Here is a 17,778-nt window from a genome sequence, read left to right as displayed (position 1 = left end):
ACAGAAAATCAAGTATTCATCCATATGTCAAATTCTAGGCAAAAGACATTTTGCATAGCACTTAGGTAAACACTGGTCATCTATGTAATGTGCCACTTCCCTACCGACTTTTGTAATAAAATAGGTTTTTGGTTTGTTGGGGTTTTTTTCTTAAGAACCCCGACTGTCTTGAAACTAGCTCTGTATGAACTCACAGAGATCTGCCTGTCTCTGCCTCCTCCCAAATGTTAGGATCAAAGGCATGTACCACCACTGCCCAGCTATAAAATAGGTTCTTGATATGCTATACAACTCTGCTGGTCTGGAACTAACATGTCAATGTCACCCAGGCTGGCCTCAAATTCCCAATCTTCCTGTATCAGCATCCCAGTGCCGAGTATGTATGAGCAGATGAACACACGCTTCAGACATCAAAAACAGTGGTTGTTTTTCTGCTGGGAATGGTGTCATGCACCTATAATCCAGCAAGGACAGGAGGCCCTAAAGTCCAAGCTCATCCTTGAACAAAGTCATTGGAAACCTATATAAAACTCTAGTTCAAAACAAAATAAAACAAAAAGGCAACTGTTTTCTTTTATAATAATGGCTACCATTCAAAGGGAAAGAAATCATAGCAATGCTTTAGTCCTGTGGCATATATTCTTTGTGTTTAGATTTTGTGTGTGTAGTCTTCTTTTCCATTTAGTTTTCTGAGACACGGTTTCTCTATGTAACAGCCCTGGCTGTCCTGGAACTCACTCTGTAGACCAGGTTGACCTCAAACTCAGATATCCACCCGCCTCTGCCTCCCCAAGTACTGGGACTGAAGGTGTGTACCACTAGTGCCCAGCAATTATTTTTTCTAATTTTAAACTTATTTATTTTACTGGATGAGTCCAAGTGTTTTGCCTACATGTATGTATGTATGTCATACATGTGTGCCTGATGCTTACAGGTCAGAAGAGGCCATTGGCTCTCTAGGAACTAGAGTTATGGGTGGTTGTGCACTACTACATGTGTGTTAAGAATCAAACTAGGGGTAGGGGTGGGATCCTCTGCAAGAACAGCAAGTGCTCTTAATCTCTGAACCATCATCTCTCTAATCAAAGTTTTATTTTGAATTGTGTGTGTACATTTTATTTCATGTGTATTGGTGTTCTGCCTACCTATGTTTCTGTGTGAGAGTGTCAGGTTCCCTGGAACTAGAGTTACAGACAGTTGTGTACTATCATGTGGCTGCTGGGAACTGAAACTTGGGTCCTTTGGAAGAGCAGCAAATGCTTTTTAACTGCTGAATCATCTCTCCAGCCTGTGTATATTTCTGTGTGCAAGTACTTATAGAGGCAAGCCACCCACTATGGGTGCTGGGAACTGAACTCAATCCTTGACAACTGCAATACAATCTTTTTTTTTTTTTTGCATAGTTTATTTATTTTTACTTTATTTGCATTGGTGTTTCGCCTGCATGTATCTCTGTGTGAGGGTATCATATCTTGGGCTTGCAGACAGCTGTTAGCTGCTATGTGGGTGCTGGGAATTGGAACCAGGTCCTCTGGAAGAGCAGTCAGTGCTCTTAACCATTGAGCCATCTCCCCAGCCCTCTGAGCAGTATACTCTCAAGATAACTGTTTTGGCTTTTTTTTTTTTTTTTTTGGAGACAGGGTTTCTCTGTGTAGTTCAGAATGGTTTTGAACTTGCTTTGTGGTGATCCTACTGCCTCAGCTTCCTGCATGCTGGTATTATAGGCTTGTGCCACAATGCCAATCACATATTTTCTTCTTTTATAAACACAATTTACACTACCAGTTTGATGGTCACTACCACTTTCATTTTTCATAGTTGGCACGTGTTAGCACATGTGATTCAGAAATGTTATTTTTCTAAAACTTGGAGTTTATCACAGAGTTAAGTTTATCGGCCTGGATAGAACAACATATAAACAAAAATTTAGAAACAAGAACCATACGTTACTAGCAAAAAAGGAGAAAATATACAAAAGAATACAATTAAGAACCCATTTTTTTCATTCTTAAATGTAAATATCAGATATAAAACCAAAGCATTCAGGCAGAAAATCTTCAAAGGATACATTAGTATGCTTACTGTACCACTCCCTTAGAAAACAGTTTTTACACTACTCCACCTACCTAACAGAGCAGCAAATATAGGAAAACGATTTGGGTTCAGGTCCAGTTGCTTGGCAACTTCGTGCATCAGATATTGGCTTGTGGTGAGACTCTTCCCATTGCGGCTCAGTTTCAGGGCATGGGCACTGAAGTAGTAGGGGATGTTGCACAGTGCATAATCAGAGTCATACGCCACCAAACCATGGAAACCATTCTCTCTGCAGAAGCCAATCACTTCTTGATGGTGATCCTCAATGCTCTGTGCAACCTACGCACAAAAAAAGAAGAAAATACCATCAGATACGTGTTCTAACTGCAGCTGCGGCTCAACAGGCAGATGTACTAGACAGCATTAAAAAGCTACTGACATAAATATTATTCAAATGATCCAAAAGTGCCAGGACCAAGTGTGTAGCACAGTGCTCCAACAGGACTCTCTTGGGAAACTGAACTCAAATCACCTGTCAATAATCTACCATCCCATCTAGACTGCAAATTAATCCCCACCCATGAGAATTCAAAACTCACCCTGCCTAAAAACAGGCAAATCTGACTGATCCCTGTGACAGTATTTAGAAGAAAAATGGAGAGGGTGGGGGAAGATGGAGAGGGTGGGGAAGATGAAAAGGGAAAATAAAAGCAGAAAGACAAAGGAGACACCCACATTTGCATAGCCAACACAACCTCTTCAAAGTACATCAAAAGTGTAGGAAAACAGAATTACACTTTCTCCTTAAAAAAAAAAAAAACTATATCTAGCTATGTCCTAGTCTACGTTCCTAAGGCATTCATCACTGGGATTCTCGGGATACACATGAACACCCTAAAGTTCCTGAGCAAGCCACATCAGAACTACCACTTAGACTCACTACATGCTAACTGCCACGTCTGTGAAGAGAAGGAGCCCAAGCACTTTCACTTTGCACCCCTACCAGGAACTACAGGAACTACGCACAGTAACCTAGCCTGGAGGCTCACTGACAAGCAGGCAGGGAGGCTGCGGTCCTATGCCCACAAGCACTGAAAACTGCTCTGAAATGTTAAAACCAAAGTCCAAATCATTTTTTTTTTAAATTAAACAAGGTGTAATACTTCAAATCCCAAACTATTGATTTCCCTCTCTTGCCAATTCTCAAACTCTGTTTAACTAAAATTCTAGGAAGCTATTTGTTTCTTCAACAAGTGAAGGTATTTTAGAGATTAGAATTTATATTGAGAAAACAGCCAGGCGATGGTGGCGCACGCCTTTAATCCCAGCACTCGGGAGGCAGAGGCAGGCAAATCTCTGTGAGTTCGAGACCAGTCTGGTCTACAGAGCTAGTTCTAGGACAGGCTCCAAAGCCACAGAGAAACCCTGTCTCGAAAAACCAAAAAAAAGAGAAAAAAAAAAAAAGAGAAAACAACCTTCCTCACGACTCAGCAATACCACTTTTAGGTATATATTCAAAGAATGTGCAATCGTGCCACAGGACATGTGTTCAACTATGTTTATAGCAGCATTGTTTGTCATAGCCAAAACCTGGAAGCAACCTACATGCCCCTCGATTGAAGAATGGATAAGGAAAATGAGGTATATTTACACAGCAGAGAAAAATAATGGCATCTTAAAATTTGCAGGCAAATGGATGGAGCTAGAAAACATCATATTGAGTGAGGTAACCCAGACCCAAAAAGACAATTATCATATGTACTCACTCATAACTGATTTTTAAACATAAAGCAAAGAAAACCAGCCTACAATTCACAATCCCAGAGAAACTAGACAACAATGAGGACCCTAAGAGAAACATACATGGATCTAATCTACATGGGAAGTAGAAAATGACAAGATCTCCTGAGTAAATTGGGAGCATGGGGACCATGGGAAAGGGTTGTAGGGAAAGCGAGAGGCAGGAAGGGGAGCAGAGAAAAATGTATAGCTCAATAAAACCAATTAAAAATATTTATAATGAGTCAGGGGACTCAGTTAAATCTCCAGAGACTAAGGAGAGATGCATGTCCTCTTTAACCTGAAATTCTAGAACTACAACCTAATGTATGGATTAATGAGTGAAATTTTAAATTAAATTAAATTTAAAATTAAGTTCCAGTGGCCAACTGTCAGAGGAGCAGCAGTTATCCTCCTGCACCTAAGTGACACAGAACATTTGTGTCTCTTCAGCGGTGGCCATCATTAAGCTCATCTCCTTGCGGGCTTTCACAATGGAAGTGGTTTCCAGGTCTGGCTGAAATTCGTGTAATGAAATTTCACCAAGAGGCAAAGCAAACTGTTAATGATACTAGCTAAAGGAAAAATAAATTTTTGAATTCTCCTGGGGAGAATATTTAATAAAACATTATTATGGTATAAGAAAAAGCAAAACTATAATTACTCAGGTAGCGGTCTTCCATAGATGAAGAGAAACTTACCTCATCCTTAATCTAGAAACACATCAGTTAACATAGAAAAGTAACTTAAAAATGCTCAAAAATTAATTCTATCTTGAAATGGTAATCTTAGTCTAGTCCAAGTTCTTTATTCAAATAATTTTCTTCCATAGAAACCTCAAAGGTGAAAAAAAGAAGGAAGAAATTTTAAAGTACTGCTAAATGAACAGAAATTACTGGTTGTTTCCCAGACATCCCCTCTAAAGAGGTTCTTCAATAAAAGGGAAGAGACTCCTATGACGACAGGAGACCACTCATCTTAGAGGATTCACAGCTTATAGGAGACGGCGCAGGGAGTCTGCACGGTCCACATTTCTATCTGTGGGCAGTTAGTTCATTAGCATCCTTGTTCCAGAAAACCGAGAGCAGATCCATATCCAAGGCTAGGAACAGGAGGGCTAGGCTCAACTCCTGACTTCACCACTCACTCTCTGAGCTCCCTGACTATGTGCTTCACTCAAGGCAGGAAGGAAGGGCTTCTTCTAAGGAAGACTTTTCAAACAAAAGCTGAAAAAGGCGGCTCTGGAAGGGTTCCCAAAGCCATGCCCACACAGATCTGAGGTAAAATCAAAGATCGGGAAGTAAAGCTTCACCTGGGTGGGATCAGAAGCTAAAGAGTGGAAGGGGAAGACTGAGTCAGAGGGTCAGGTTAACTTGTCAGCTTTCAAACAATGCTGTGAGTGTTGTAAAACAATCGGCAATATATTTTAAAAGCTGTAAAACCTTCATGTTCTTTGCCCAGTAACCCTACTCCAGGAAATAGCCTAAAAGCTAATCTACCAAATAAAAATCATTAGATTTTTAGCCATGAAAAGAATCATAATAACTCCTACAGGAGAAAACCAAACTGAAGCTGGGTGGTGGTGGTGCACGCCTTTAATCTCAGCACTCGGGAGGCAGAGGCAGGCGGATCTCTGGGAGTCGAGGCCAGCCTGGTCTACAAGAGCTAGTTCCAGGACAGGAGCCAAAGCTACAGAGAAACCCTGTCTCGGGGAGGAGGGGGGGACAAGAATTACAATACTGTTAATCATTTGCAAATTAGAGTTGGGGTGGATTACTAAAGTTTGTGCACTTTTTAATACACTAGATTTTGTTGTTCCTTTGAGGCAGGATCTCACTGTGGTTTTTTTAGGATAACCTCAAACTTGTAATCCTCCTGCCTCAGCCTACCAAGTGCTGGTATTGCAGGCCTACATAATCATACCCAGCTGCACTTTGCTTTTAAATGCTAAACTAAAGACCAGTGTTAAAAACAAACAAAGAATTCTGCTGGGGTGGAGGAAGATGCTAATGGGAACTACTGCCAATCACTCCTGCTGCTGCCGCCGCTGCTGCTGGAGAGACCACCCTGCTAATCTGCAACTTAAGAATCCCTGGGAACTCACAAGATGTGGCATTTCTCGGTCTCAGTGCTTCCCGCGTGTCAGGCAACAAGCCTTCTCTAATACAAAATGTGTGTGAGAGCAGAGGTCCTTGTTTTTTGTAGAGACAGACCCATAAAATTTAAGAATCTGCACAAAGTTGACAGCAGAGAGTGGACTAAAGGGTATGCTTCTTTCTAATCGGACTATTCTTTTTCCTTTTTTTTTATTTTGTAGTAGTGCTAGGATAGAATCCAGGGCCTTGCATATGTTAGGCCCTTACCCCACTACCTGCTTCCAGCCTTAACCAGGACTGACTGACTGACTGATGAATGGATAACTATGCTCACAGTGGACAAATACACAGTTCTTTAAGCTTTAAGGTAATGGTGGTTGATAAAAGACCTGGCAGAAGATGTGATTAGAGTGAAAACAGCACAGACAGGAGGTCTGAGCGGGAGTAAGAAAGAGTGCCCCACCACAGGTAGTCATTCATCCAAACTTAACAAACGGGGGGGGGGGGGGGGTCTGGAGAGATGGCTCAGAGGTTAAGAGCACTGCCTGCTCTTCCAAAGGTCCTGAGTTCAATTCCCAGCAACCACATGGTGGCTCACAACCATCTATCTGTAATGGGGTCTGGTGCCCTCTGATGGCCTGCAGGCATACACACAGACAGAATATTGTATACATAATAAATAAATAAATATTTTTAAAAAAAGAAAAAAGAAGAAACAGCACGGTGGCATCTGCCTGTGACCCCAGCACTTGGGAAGTGGTAACAGGACAACCAAGAAATCAAGGACAGCCTCAGCTGTCTCTAAATAAATTGGATTGTATTTTCGTAAAATTTTAAATTAAGGTCTGGGAAGGTGGCTCCGGTGATGTGCATGCTAAACATGCACAAGAACCTGAGCTGGGATCTCCAGAACTCATGTAAAAGAACTTCTGTAATCCCAACACTAAGGAGAAAGGAAGAGGCAGGAGGATGCCCGGGAGTTCACCAGCCATATTGATGAACTCTAGCTTCAATGAGACCCTGTCTCAAAAGCAAAAGGAACACACTAAACATAGACCACTGGCCTCCACATACACACGCATACATGTGCACACACATACTCACACATATGTACAAACTAAGTCCTAGAACTTCAGTGCTCTGAAGCCAGAGTAGGACAAACAGGAGCATCCTCCTCTGGTGATCAGGACTCCATTACTTTTTCCTTTTCTCCTGCTTTTACTCTTCCCAGGATGAGCCTGGGAGCAATACAATAAAATTTGTATATTTATAGCTCCATAAATTTGTTAATTTCATTTTTTAGGAGTGAATAAACATTGTGAAGCTTGAGGCCAGAAATGACTCAGTGGTGAAGAGTGCTTGCTCTGCAATAGTGAGGATCAGAGTTGAACCCAAGCACCCAAATGAGAAGCCAGCATTCCCACAAATGCCTGCAGCCCTAACTCCACCCACCCCCCACCCTGGGCAGAGTGGGACAGAGACAGGAAAACCGTTGGTCTTTGCTGGTTTCTAGCCTGGCCAAGGACACCCGGGTGTAAGGAGAGACCCTGCCCGGAAGGGAACAGGTAGAGTGCTTAGAGGAAGCACCAACATGCTTTTCTGGTTCATACACCTGCGCACATACTCACACAGATACTCAAATCCCAACATGGGGAAACGTATGTGGCCAAGTTTGTGGCAGATGTCTATAATTTCATCATTCAGTGTGCCAAGGCATGGAAAGTTCAAGGACAGTCTAGGTTACATAGCAGGGCCCTTTCTTAACAAATAATAAATAGCTGGGCAGTGGTGGTGTGCCCTTTTAAACCTAGCACTTGGGAAACAGAGGCAGGTGGATCTCTGAGTTCTACAAAGTGAGTTCCAGGATATCCAGAGCTATACAGAGAAATCCTGACTCAAAAAACCACACACACACACACTAATAAATAATGAGAATCCAGGTGGTGGTGGTGGTACACTCAGGAGGCAGTGGCAGGTGAATCTCAGAGTTTGAGGCCAGCCTGGTCTACAGAGTGAGTTACACAGAAAAACCCTGCCTCTTAAAAAAAAAAAAATAATAAATAAATAAATAAATAAACAAACAAAGAAGTCTATGAGATGCAACGTTGAAAATATTGTTACCGTTAACCCCAGAAAGCATAAAATAAAAGAACTAAGCCTTCAGAGCTCCTCAGAGAGAACCCATCTCTAAGGTTTAGACTTGGATTTGAGCTGCTTCATCATTAAAAATCCCATGCCAGAAGCCGCTGAGACCACCTGCTGTTAGAAGTGGGGCAAACTTCCCACCAAGGAAGTGAAACTCCAATTCAAAACTCCTGCACACACTCAAAGAAACAATCTTCTTCAGCTCCAGCTGAGTGCAAGGCCAATGACCCACACACGATGCCTGCCTGAGCCAGCAGGTGAGAGCTACAAACCCTCCCAAGAAGCAGGGCAGGCAAGGCTAATGATGAAAGGTTTAAGTGGCAGCAAATGTACTGGTTTCGCTGTCAAGAAAGTACCTTCTTAGCTTAGGATGGTTATTTTTATTCTACTATCAATCTACTACAGAATTTTGGGTTAATTTGGCACTAGACAAACTAAAAAATAAATAAGCTGACGAGATGGTTCAGATATTGAGACCACTGGCTGCTCTTCCAGAGAACCAGAATTTGGTTCCCAGTACATACAACGGTCTATAACTACATTCCAGAGGATCCAATGCCCTCTTCTGGCTTCCAGGGGCACCAAGCACACAAGTGACACACAGACACATTAAAACAAGAGGGACAAGTAAGTCAAAGTTGATTTTATAAAGAACAATGACTTCCAAGATTAGCTAGCAAGCATTATTACTATAAATTGTGAAAAGCAGACACAGAGACAGCCCTGGGGGCAGCGCTGTCACTAGCTCCTAAACTATAGGGAAAGCACAGTCTTAGGCCCCTGCTAAGCAGGTGGTAAACTGCCCACTTAATACTGGTATACCTCCGTGTTCATCACAGGGAAGCTGGGATGATTAGACACATTGCATGGGAACCCCACAGAATCATTTCAGGTAACAAACACTTGAAATGTTTCGGGCACTTCTTAAGTAAACCAGGACATGTCATAGAGAAAAACACACTGTATGACAGCTCACGGAATAATTAACCCATCCTCCAGCCAACCGAGAAGATACAAGTTTGTCTGGTCATAGAGGATGTTTATGAACCTGAATTCTTCTGTTTATAAGATAAAGCAACAAGCTTTGACATAGGCCCACAGAAGTCCAGCCTGTAAGTATTAGGTGGTGAAACTCACTCCTGGCTTCTGTTCCTGCCCTCGTCCAACTCACAAATCGAATCCAATTGTCAATTCCAGTCTGGTGAGGTGGGTTACTGTTTCTGACTTTAAAGGGGAGATATAACTGTAATAGCATTCATTCCAATATCTCCCTCTAGGGAAACTGCAATCACAACTGACCAAGCAGATCTTACAGACCTCATTTATTCCACAAGAATAGAAGGCAATGATCCAAAAAGCAATGAAAAGTGTTTGAGTTAGGCCAGAATTCCAAAAGGAGTGACATCAAAAAGATGCACAACTTTGGCAAGTTATTAGGGAAATGCAAACTACACCCAAGTAACCATACTAAGTAGAATGGCTGCTGTTCAAAAATAGACAAGAAGCACAGGCAAGCACGTGTAAGAACATAAAGCGGTACAGCAAGTGTGAACAACAGCATAGCAGTTCCCCAAAAAGACACAACATCAGGGCTGGGGGTTGGCTCACCAGGTAAAGCACCTGCCTGGCAATTGCCCATCTCCCACACCCACGTAACTGAGAGCGTACACGGTGGCTCATGTGTAATTACGGTTATCGGAAGGTGGAGCTGAGATTGCTGGAGCAAACTGGCTAGCTAGACTAGTGGAGTCCTCAAGTGGGAGACAGCCTGCACCTCAACACAGAAGGTGAAGATCAGTAAAAGATGATTGATACTCAACATCACCTGGTGTTCACATGTACACATATACATGTGCTCACACAAGAATGTACACTACACACATGTATATGCAGAAAAAAATAGTTAAGGTGGCAAATTATGTGTACCATACTATAATTGTAAAAAGACAACCAAAGGGTATGATTTCCCCCTTTCAATTCCTTTAGCAGGTTGTTTGTTACACAACTGCAGTTTGACTCAGTGCTTATGTGGTAATAAATTTGCTTCCTTTCCCTTCTTAAAAAAAAAAAAAAAAAAAACAAGGGAGTAGATATAAAAGATATGAAAGTTAAATTTTTTATTTTTAAAAAATTAAAAAACCTGGCAAGAGACATCATAGTATTTTCACAAGGATTCTATTTAAAATAGCCGATTATAAAAACCTCCAAATGGCTTAGCTAAAACTTAATAGAATTATTTTGTTAAACTAACTCTAAGCTGGGCACAGTGACATGCACCTAAAGACTCAGTTAACATCTTGTATCTAGATAAGCAAATAAATGACAAGATTTTAAATTCATCCCAAAATTTGAAATACCAAAACTTAATTTTAAGAGTTCCAAAAAAAGAATTTTAAATTGATACAATTTACCACAGTAATGTTTACAAAGTCATACACTCTGGCCAGGATCTAGAGAAGCCCCAGCTGTCTCAGTGGACCTGTCACAGCTCTTCGTGGATGGGCCCTAGTTCCAAAGACAGAAGCACACTGGACCTCAGGGATCAGCCCTCTGGCTGGAACCTCCTGTTACTGCACTATACTAACTGGCAAAATGACAAGAGCATGGTGGATCCATTCTTTCCCCAAAAAAAACCAGTTTGTTTGGTTTGTTGTTGTTGTTGCTGTTTTTGTTTTTTTTTTCTGAGACATCAGCAAAATAAATACCAAATGGCCAGGGCACAAATGGAGCTGTCTCTCAATGACAGCTCAGCCCACACTTCCCCCATAACGCCTCAAATCAGGAGCAACGAAAGAAAGCAGCAGAAGCAGCCAGTTTACCTACACAGTCCTCTTTCATGCCTTCTCAACAGAGTACATCTTGAGTTAAGAAGCATAAAAGGATTATTGTAAGATAAAACCCAGGCACCAGGTGGCTGGGATGAGCTCAGTCAGTCACCTTTGGAATTAACTGACTCTGGGCTGAAAAGAAAATTCTACTTCCTCCTATCACACAGCCTGCAGGAGGAAGCTGCAGTGTTGGGTGTGCCGCACTTAGCAGGTAGTCTGTAAACAACCACAATAAGCCAGGGATTGTTCTAGGAGCTTGATGACAGCCAAAGTCCTCATAAACTTACTTTCCATAGGGGGAGGGGGGGAAAAGTAAAATAAATGATAAGCTACACAGCCATCTGGAGAATTTTAAAACACTGTATGTTAACCACTGTATGGTTCATTTATTTTTAAAGATATTTTTGTTATTTATTTATGTATACATGTCTATACCTGCAGGAGTGAGAAGGACAGAGGGATGTTAGATGCCCTGAAGCTGGAGTTACAGGCAGTTGAGAGCTGCTAGATGTGGGTGCTATTAGAACTCAGGTCCTCTGTGAGAAAGAACAGTATGTGCTCCTTAACCACTGGGCCATGGCTCCAGACCCAAACTCTGGTTTCTATGTCTAATTGATTTGGGGGCTTTTTGTTGGTTTGCTTTGTTTGCTTGTTTCTTGTTTTGAAATTCTGTCTACAAATCCAAGAAAATAGCCTAAATATTCTAAAATACCTTTCCTTATATACGGTCTTTTGACAGTTACTCCTATAGTTAACTGCTTACTGCAGTCAGAATGTGTACTGTGTATTAATTAGCTTCTTTCCATAAATTTCAGTAAATTAAAATGAAGGGTAATATAGGTCTAAAATATCTTAAATACAGGGTGTATATATAAATGCATATTTTAGTTTAGAAACTTGAGTTGTACTTTCAAGTTCTCTCCCTGGCGTACAAAGGCCTCAAAAGCCCTACAACTTAGATTCGTTGGATTTGGTTGCATCGGGGTTTCTTTGACTTAGCACTGGTATTTGAGAATAGATAACTCTTTGCTGCAGAGAGTTGTTCTGGACACTGCAGAATGTTAGCAGCATCCCTGGCCTCTACCCAGTGAACACCCTTTGCCCTGGGGGCTCTGATGACACTGCCAACTAACTCATCTAAGAACTACTCCCAAGCCTTCACAAATATGTCATTTCATGGCACAAAAAAAAGTTCTAAATGTTAACATGAAAGACTTACCTCAACATTCTAACCCAGTACAAGCTTTCCAAAGGCTTCCCTAATTCTCAATTCCCTTCACTGTCTATGACAAGTAGTAACAGGCACTCAGTTGGCTGCTAAAATTAAGTCCTTTTCAGGGCCGGAGGGATGGGTCAGTCATTAAGTACACTGGCTGCTCTTCCAAAGGATCAGGAGTTAGATTCCCAGTACCCACAAGACAGTTCACTACCATCTGTAACTTCAGACCTGGGGGAATCTGATGCCTTCTACTAGCTTCTGCGGGCACAGACACGCACACATACACACACACACACACACACACACACACACACACACACACACACACACACACACACACACACACACACACACACACACACACACACACAATGCAGGCAAGAGATCCATACACATAAAATAAGTAAACATTAAATAAAATTAAGCCCTTGGAAACAGAAAAGAACACGTAAGAAAACACATTTTAATAAATGGATATTGATCCAAATATTGAAAGAAAATAAAATTTTTCTGGCTATATAAAAGAACATAGTATATATTTTAATTTTAAAGGGTGAATGTTGGCGTAGTGGTACAAACTTTAAACCCAGCACTTGTGAGGCCAACATCAGCCTAGTCTGCATAGCAAGTTCTGGACCAGACAATTCTACATAGAAAAAAACAAAGCCTGGCATAGTGGTACATACCTTTAATTCCAACACGCCAGAGACAGACATAGGCAAATTTCTGGGAGTTCCAGGCCAACCAGGGCTACACAGTGAGACCCTGGTTTTGTTTGTTTGTTTGTTTAAGTGAATGTTGGGACTGTGAAAATGGCCCAGTGGGTAAGAATGCTTGTTCTGCAAGCAAAAGGACCTGAGGTCAAATCCCCAGGACTCACAGTTGCACACATCTGTAACCCAGTTTTGAAGGGCAAAGATGAGCCAACCTAGCCTAACCAAAACAACAAGCTGCCAGCTCACTGAGAGACCCAGTCTCTAAGCAGTTAGGTGGTCACTAATACAGGAAGATACCCAAGTCCTGCTTGGGCCTCCAAATGCACACACATGGGTACACACACATACCCCAAGAAGCCAGGTGGTATTGAGACAGGCTTTGAAGAGAGTGTAAGTTTGACAAACTTAAGTGAGACAGAAATCAGGAAAGATGGGTAATAGAATCAAAAGTAAACAGATAAATAAGGTAGGGATGGTACAAACCATGAAGCAGGAGATATAATGGCCAGGGCTGCAGAAGGGTCTACAAGTCTGAACAGAGCTGGACTCTTAATGGCTTTAGTCAAGTCTGAACATGACAAGAGGCCTCCCTGAAGATGTGGTAGGCTGCTCTACAGGGTGTGAACAATGAATGACCTGGAGTAACTGTGGAAGCTCGAGGTCACGCTGACCTACCAACAGGAAATGCTACTGGTTCCTAGTGTGTCTCACACTTCTAGATTCTGGTTGTATTTGAGACTATATCACTTCTTAAATGCCAATAAATAGCCAAAAATTTATTTCAGAACCTGCCAACGGGTTTGCAGAGCAGCTGTGTGGTTGCCTTCTGTGTCAGGATGCTGGGAATGAGGAAGAGGTGAGAAAGACTGTGGCGCTACACGTGTCATTAGTGTAGGGACTTGTGGGGGGGAAGGGAGGGGATGGTACAGTCAGGTGACTCTGAAGCGGTGAAGACTGATGGGAGTGATCTTGAGGCTCAAACCTGTATGGGTGAAATTAAAACTGCAGACTTGGGAAAAGGAAAGGTAGAAGGCAAGGGGAAGACATCCAGAAAGAAATACAGAACACAGGCTTTGAAGGGGTTGGCACTTCTTATCAGGTCTGTGCTCTGGTAGTGCAACAATGAAATCAGAAATTCAAAGTGAGAAATCAAGAGACAAGGTAAAGACATAGCTGGTGGGGTGTGGAGTGTGGAGAACAAATCTGGTTGGTGGAAGGGAGGAGGGGACCACTGGTCTGTAGGTCAGGGAGACAAGACATGCCGTGAGAGATTGGCCTGTGTCAGACATTATGAGCACGTGGATGGGATACCCCTCACATGACAGTGGACACCAGGAAAAAGAACATGTAACAAGGAAACCCCATGGCCTTTGGCCTTTAGGGAAAGTCTCTGAATTGTTTTGACCACTGAAGAGAGTTCAAGGTGGGAAGAGACAGTGGGACTCTAGAAAAGAGACTTGGATGAGGACAACAGATAACAATCAGAGCTCAGACACACCGGTGCTCAAGAGCTGAATCTAGCCTAGAGTACTGTTTTGCTTGGCTTGACAGTTCTTAAGTAGAATAACTTCGAATAGAATGTGGATTTCTGGTTTACTTGAAAAATCTGGCTATCTGGAAATGTGGATGCACAGCTCTGCAGGACTTTCATGCCGCTGGATGTGGTGGCTCATGTCTATAATCCCAGGAGCTGAAGCAGGAAGGCTGCCACTAGTTTGAGGCCAGCCTAGTCTACACAGTTAGCTCCAGGCCAGTCTGAGCTATACAGTGATATCCTATCTAGAGGAGAGAAAAGTAAAAAGACAAGATAAGAGAGGAGATAGGAAGTTAAGTGAGGAGGGAGAGAGAAGAGGAAAAGGGGAGGGCAGTTATAGCAACTGCGAAGGCTAGGCAAACTACGAACCACTACTTTAGAAAGACAACTACAGGCAGGGGCATGGTGGTACAAGCAAAGACAGAGGCAGGAGGATCTCTGTGAATTCTAGATCAGCCTGGTCTACATAGTGAGTTTCAGGACATCCAGAACTAAATAGAGAGATCTTGTCTCAATTAATTAATTAATTAATTAAAAATATATAGACAAAAAGATTTTTTACACATTAAAAAATGCTGATAATGTGTAGTATAACATGTGACAGAAAACATAACTTCTGTAGCCACTGTGGTAACAGTAAAACAATTTTGAAATAATTAAATATATGACTGGATGTAGCTTAGTGATAAAGTACTTGCTTAGCAAGCATGAAGTCCTGACTACCCAATACCACTAAATGTCCGTTGGCATACCACATTCATAGAAACATTACTTATTTTTTCATAATAGTCAAAAAGCAGGAGAAATTCAGACGTCTAGTTATGGATATGTATCACACACAAATGAAATAAATACTGTTGAGCTTACAAAATTACCAACCCGTGCAGTGGTAAGCTGCAGCCATGTGCCCTGGAACATTTCAGTGTTAGCATATACTATCTCTAGCTTTCTACTGTACCTTTTCTGTTTTGAGCTGTAAGTACCATTATGCTAAACTGCCTCCAGTGTTCATTACAGTCACACACTGTACAGGTTTCCATATAAACAACCCATAGGCTACACCAGTAAGGTTTAAGAATATTTCAAGAAATTACCTGTCGTTAAGTAGCACAGGGCTAGTTACAAAACTGACATACTAGAGAAGAATATTTATTTTTAATGGATGACCAGTTTGAGTGAATTCTGTACTGTATTTCCTGTTTACTGAAAGGTCCCTGAGCACTGGATCTAATGATGCATGATTTTCTTCTACATAGAAACCCTGCTGCTCCTATTGTAACTGCAAAAACCCTGCTCCCAGGGTGTGAGCACTAGGCACACCCCTAAAGTACTCATACAAGGGAACTGGACTTTTGACTTTAGCCTGCACTTCCCTCTGCAGGGTGCCCAGTCCCCATTTGTAACTAAGCCAGTAGATGCTGCTTCTCGCCATGTAAAATGGCCAGTAAGATACTGAGTACTAAACAACGAACGGAACGAATGTGAACAAGGACCAGTAAGCATCCAGGCTGACACTGGTTACTCCTCGCCGCAAGATCATCAGCCCTAAAAAGACAAGGGTGTTTTCTTGGCTTGGCTGAAAACAGGAACACTATTTTGTGTAAGCTCTGCATAAACAGACCAGAGCACTGAATTACCAAAGCTCCACTGGAAGGAACTCAGGATGAGGTCTGAGGAACCTCAGGATAAACTTTCACACCTACACCTCCAGTCTGGTAGGAGAGGTGTTTAGACAATACCAGTGAATTAATGTCACCAAGATTTTCAAATAAACACAAGTTACTCCCTGAGGCTTCAAAGGTTACCATGACTCAAGGCACACAAAGGCTACTCTCCCAGTGACCAGCAAATGCCAAGTTCAAGTAATGCTGTGTAAGGTCCACAAGAAAATTATCTCAAGTATAAGCCAACTTCTAATGGTCACAGAGAACCACTAACTGCAAAACATGCACCTAGGACCAGCGAGGAGGCCCAGCAAACAAAGGCACCTGCAGTCAAGTCTATCCTGGGACCCACACGGAGAGAAACAAATTGTCCTCTGACTTCCACATGTGCCCCCAACACACACAACCCATCACCACAAAATAAATAAATTTGAAAGTAATTTAAAAATATAGTTATTACTCTATCAAAGAAGCATTCTCTAAATCAAAAAGGATTTCTCTAAATAAATATGACAGGAAATTATAGCTCCCCACCAATTTATAAAACACTAGTAAAGGCAGAGGGAGGTGAAGATGGAGATGACCAAGAGAGCGGCCCACAAATATGAAACTGTCTAAGAATAAATAAAAGATATCCTATTTAAAAACACTAAAAAAGTGGAAAAGATGGTTTTTGTATTTTTGCAACAGGGATGTTTTTACACAACATAACATATGCATAGGTATTCGTGTCAATTTCTTTACCAACACTTATCTAACTTTAAAAAGTAGTAATTATCATACAGCAAAATTAATTTTTATTTAGCTTTGGTGTACAGTTTGATTTTTAAATGTTATCATCACCAGAACAGAACACACGACTTCCACAGTCCTGCACTTATCTTCAGCAGCTCACTCCTGTGGCCAGTGTTCACTCTCTCCTCTCTTGAGCTCGACCTCACAGCCACTTCCTTCCTAGACTCCCAGCCCTATGGCTTTCTCTTTCGGAGAAGATCATATAAAGAGAATCACACTTTGTGAGCCTAGCTTTGTGTGTATGTGTGTGTGCGTGCATGTGCGTGCAACTACATGCATATGATGTGTGGAAGCCAGAGGTTAATGATGGATGCCTTCCTCAGGTATTTTCTACCTCTGAGAAAAAGGGTTTCTCACTGAACAGGGAACTTACTGGCCAGCAACCTAGGGATCTTCCCATGCCCACTCTGCCAGCATTGGAGTTATGGCTGCACAGGGCCAGCTCAGCTTCTCCTATGGGTGCTGTGGTCCTACTTCAGAGCCTCTTGTTTGTGCAGCAGGCATTACTAACTGAGCCACTTCCCCAACTGCTATTTCTTTTGTTTTGTTTTGTTTTCCAAGACAGGGTCTCACAGAGCCTAGGCTGGCCCTAAGTGTTACACAGCCAAGGTTAACCCTGAACATCTGAACCTCCTGCTTTTACCTCCCAAGTACTGAGACTAGAGGTGTGTGCCACTATGTCCAGTTTATACAATGCTGGGCATGGACCCCTGGGCTTCACACGAATGAGGTAATGCTCTAGTATACTAGTGTTTATGTGACTAAAGTCTCATTAAGAAAATACCCATTAATGGGATTTGCTAGAACATGTATGCTTAGTAAGAAACTACCACTAGAGAAAAGGCTCAGTAGTGAACACTGGCTGCTCTTCCAGAGAACCAGGGTTCAACTTCCAGTACCCACATAGTGGTTCACAACCATCTGTAACTCCAATTCCAGGAAATCCAATGTCCTATTCTGACCTCTGC

General features: G+C 42.0%; 1 protein-coding gene across 1 annotated transcript in view; it reads right to left on the bottom strand.

The window, feature by feature from the left end:
* Positions 1-17,778, bottom strand: part of Fam120a (family with sequence similarity 120 member A) — an 81,360-nt gene that overhangs the window by 59,860 nt on the left and 3,722 nt on the right. The window contains exon 2 of the mRNA XM_050144180.1: positions 2,127-2,373. Coding sequence (XP_050000137.1) covers positions 2,127-2,373 — 247 coding nt within the window. The remainder of the gene's footprint in view (positions 1-2,126; positions 2,374-17,778) is intronic.

This window comes from Alexandromys fortis, unplaced genomic scaffold, assembly GCF_014885135.2.
Source record: "Alexandromys fortis isolate MF-2015 unplaced genomic scaffold, M_Fortis_MF-2015_v1.1 scaffold_1, whole genome shotgun sequence".
NCBI lineage: Eukaryota > Metazoa > Chordata > Mammalia > Rodentia > Cricetidae > Alexandromys > Alexandromys fortis.
This window is presented reverse-complemented; position numbering and strand designations above follow the sequence as displayed.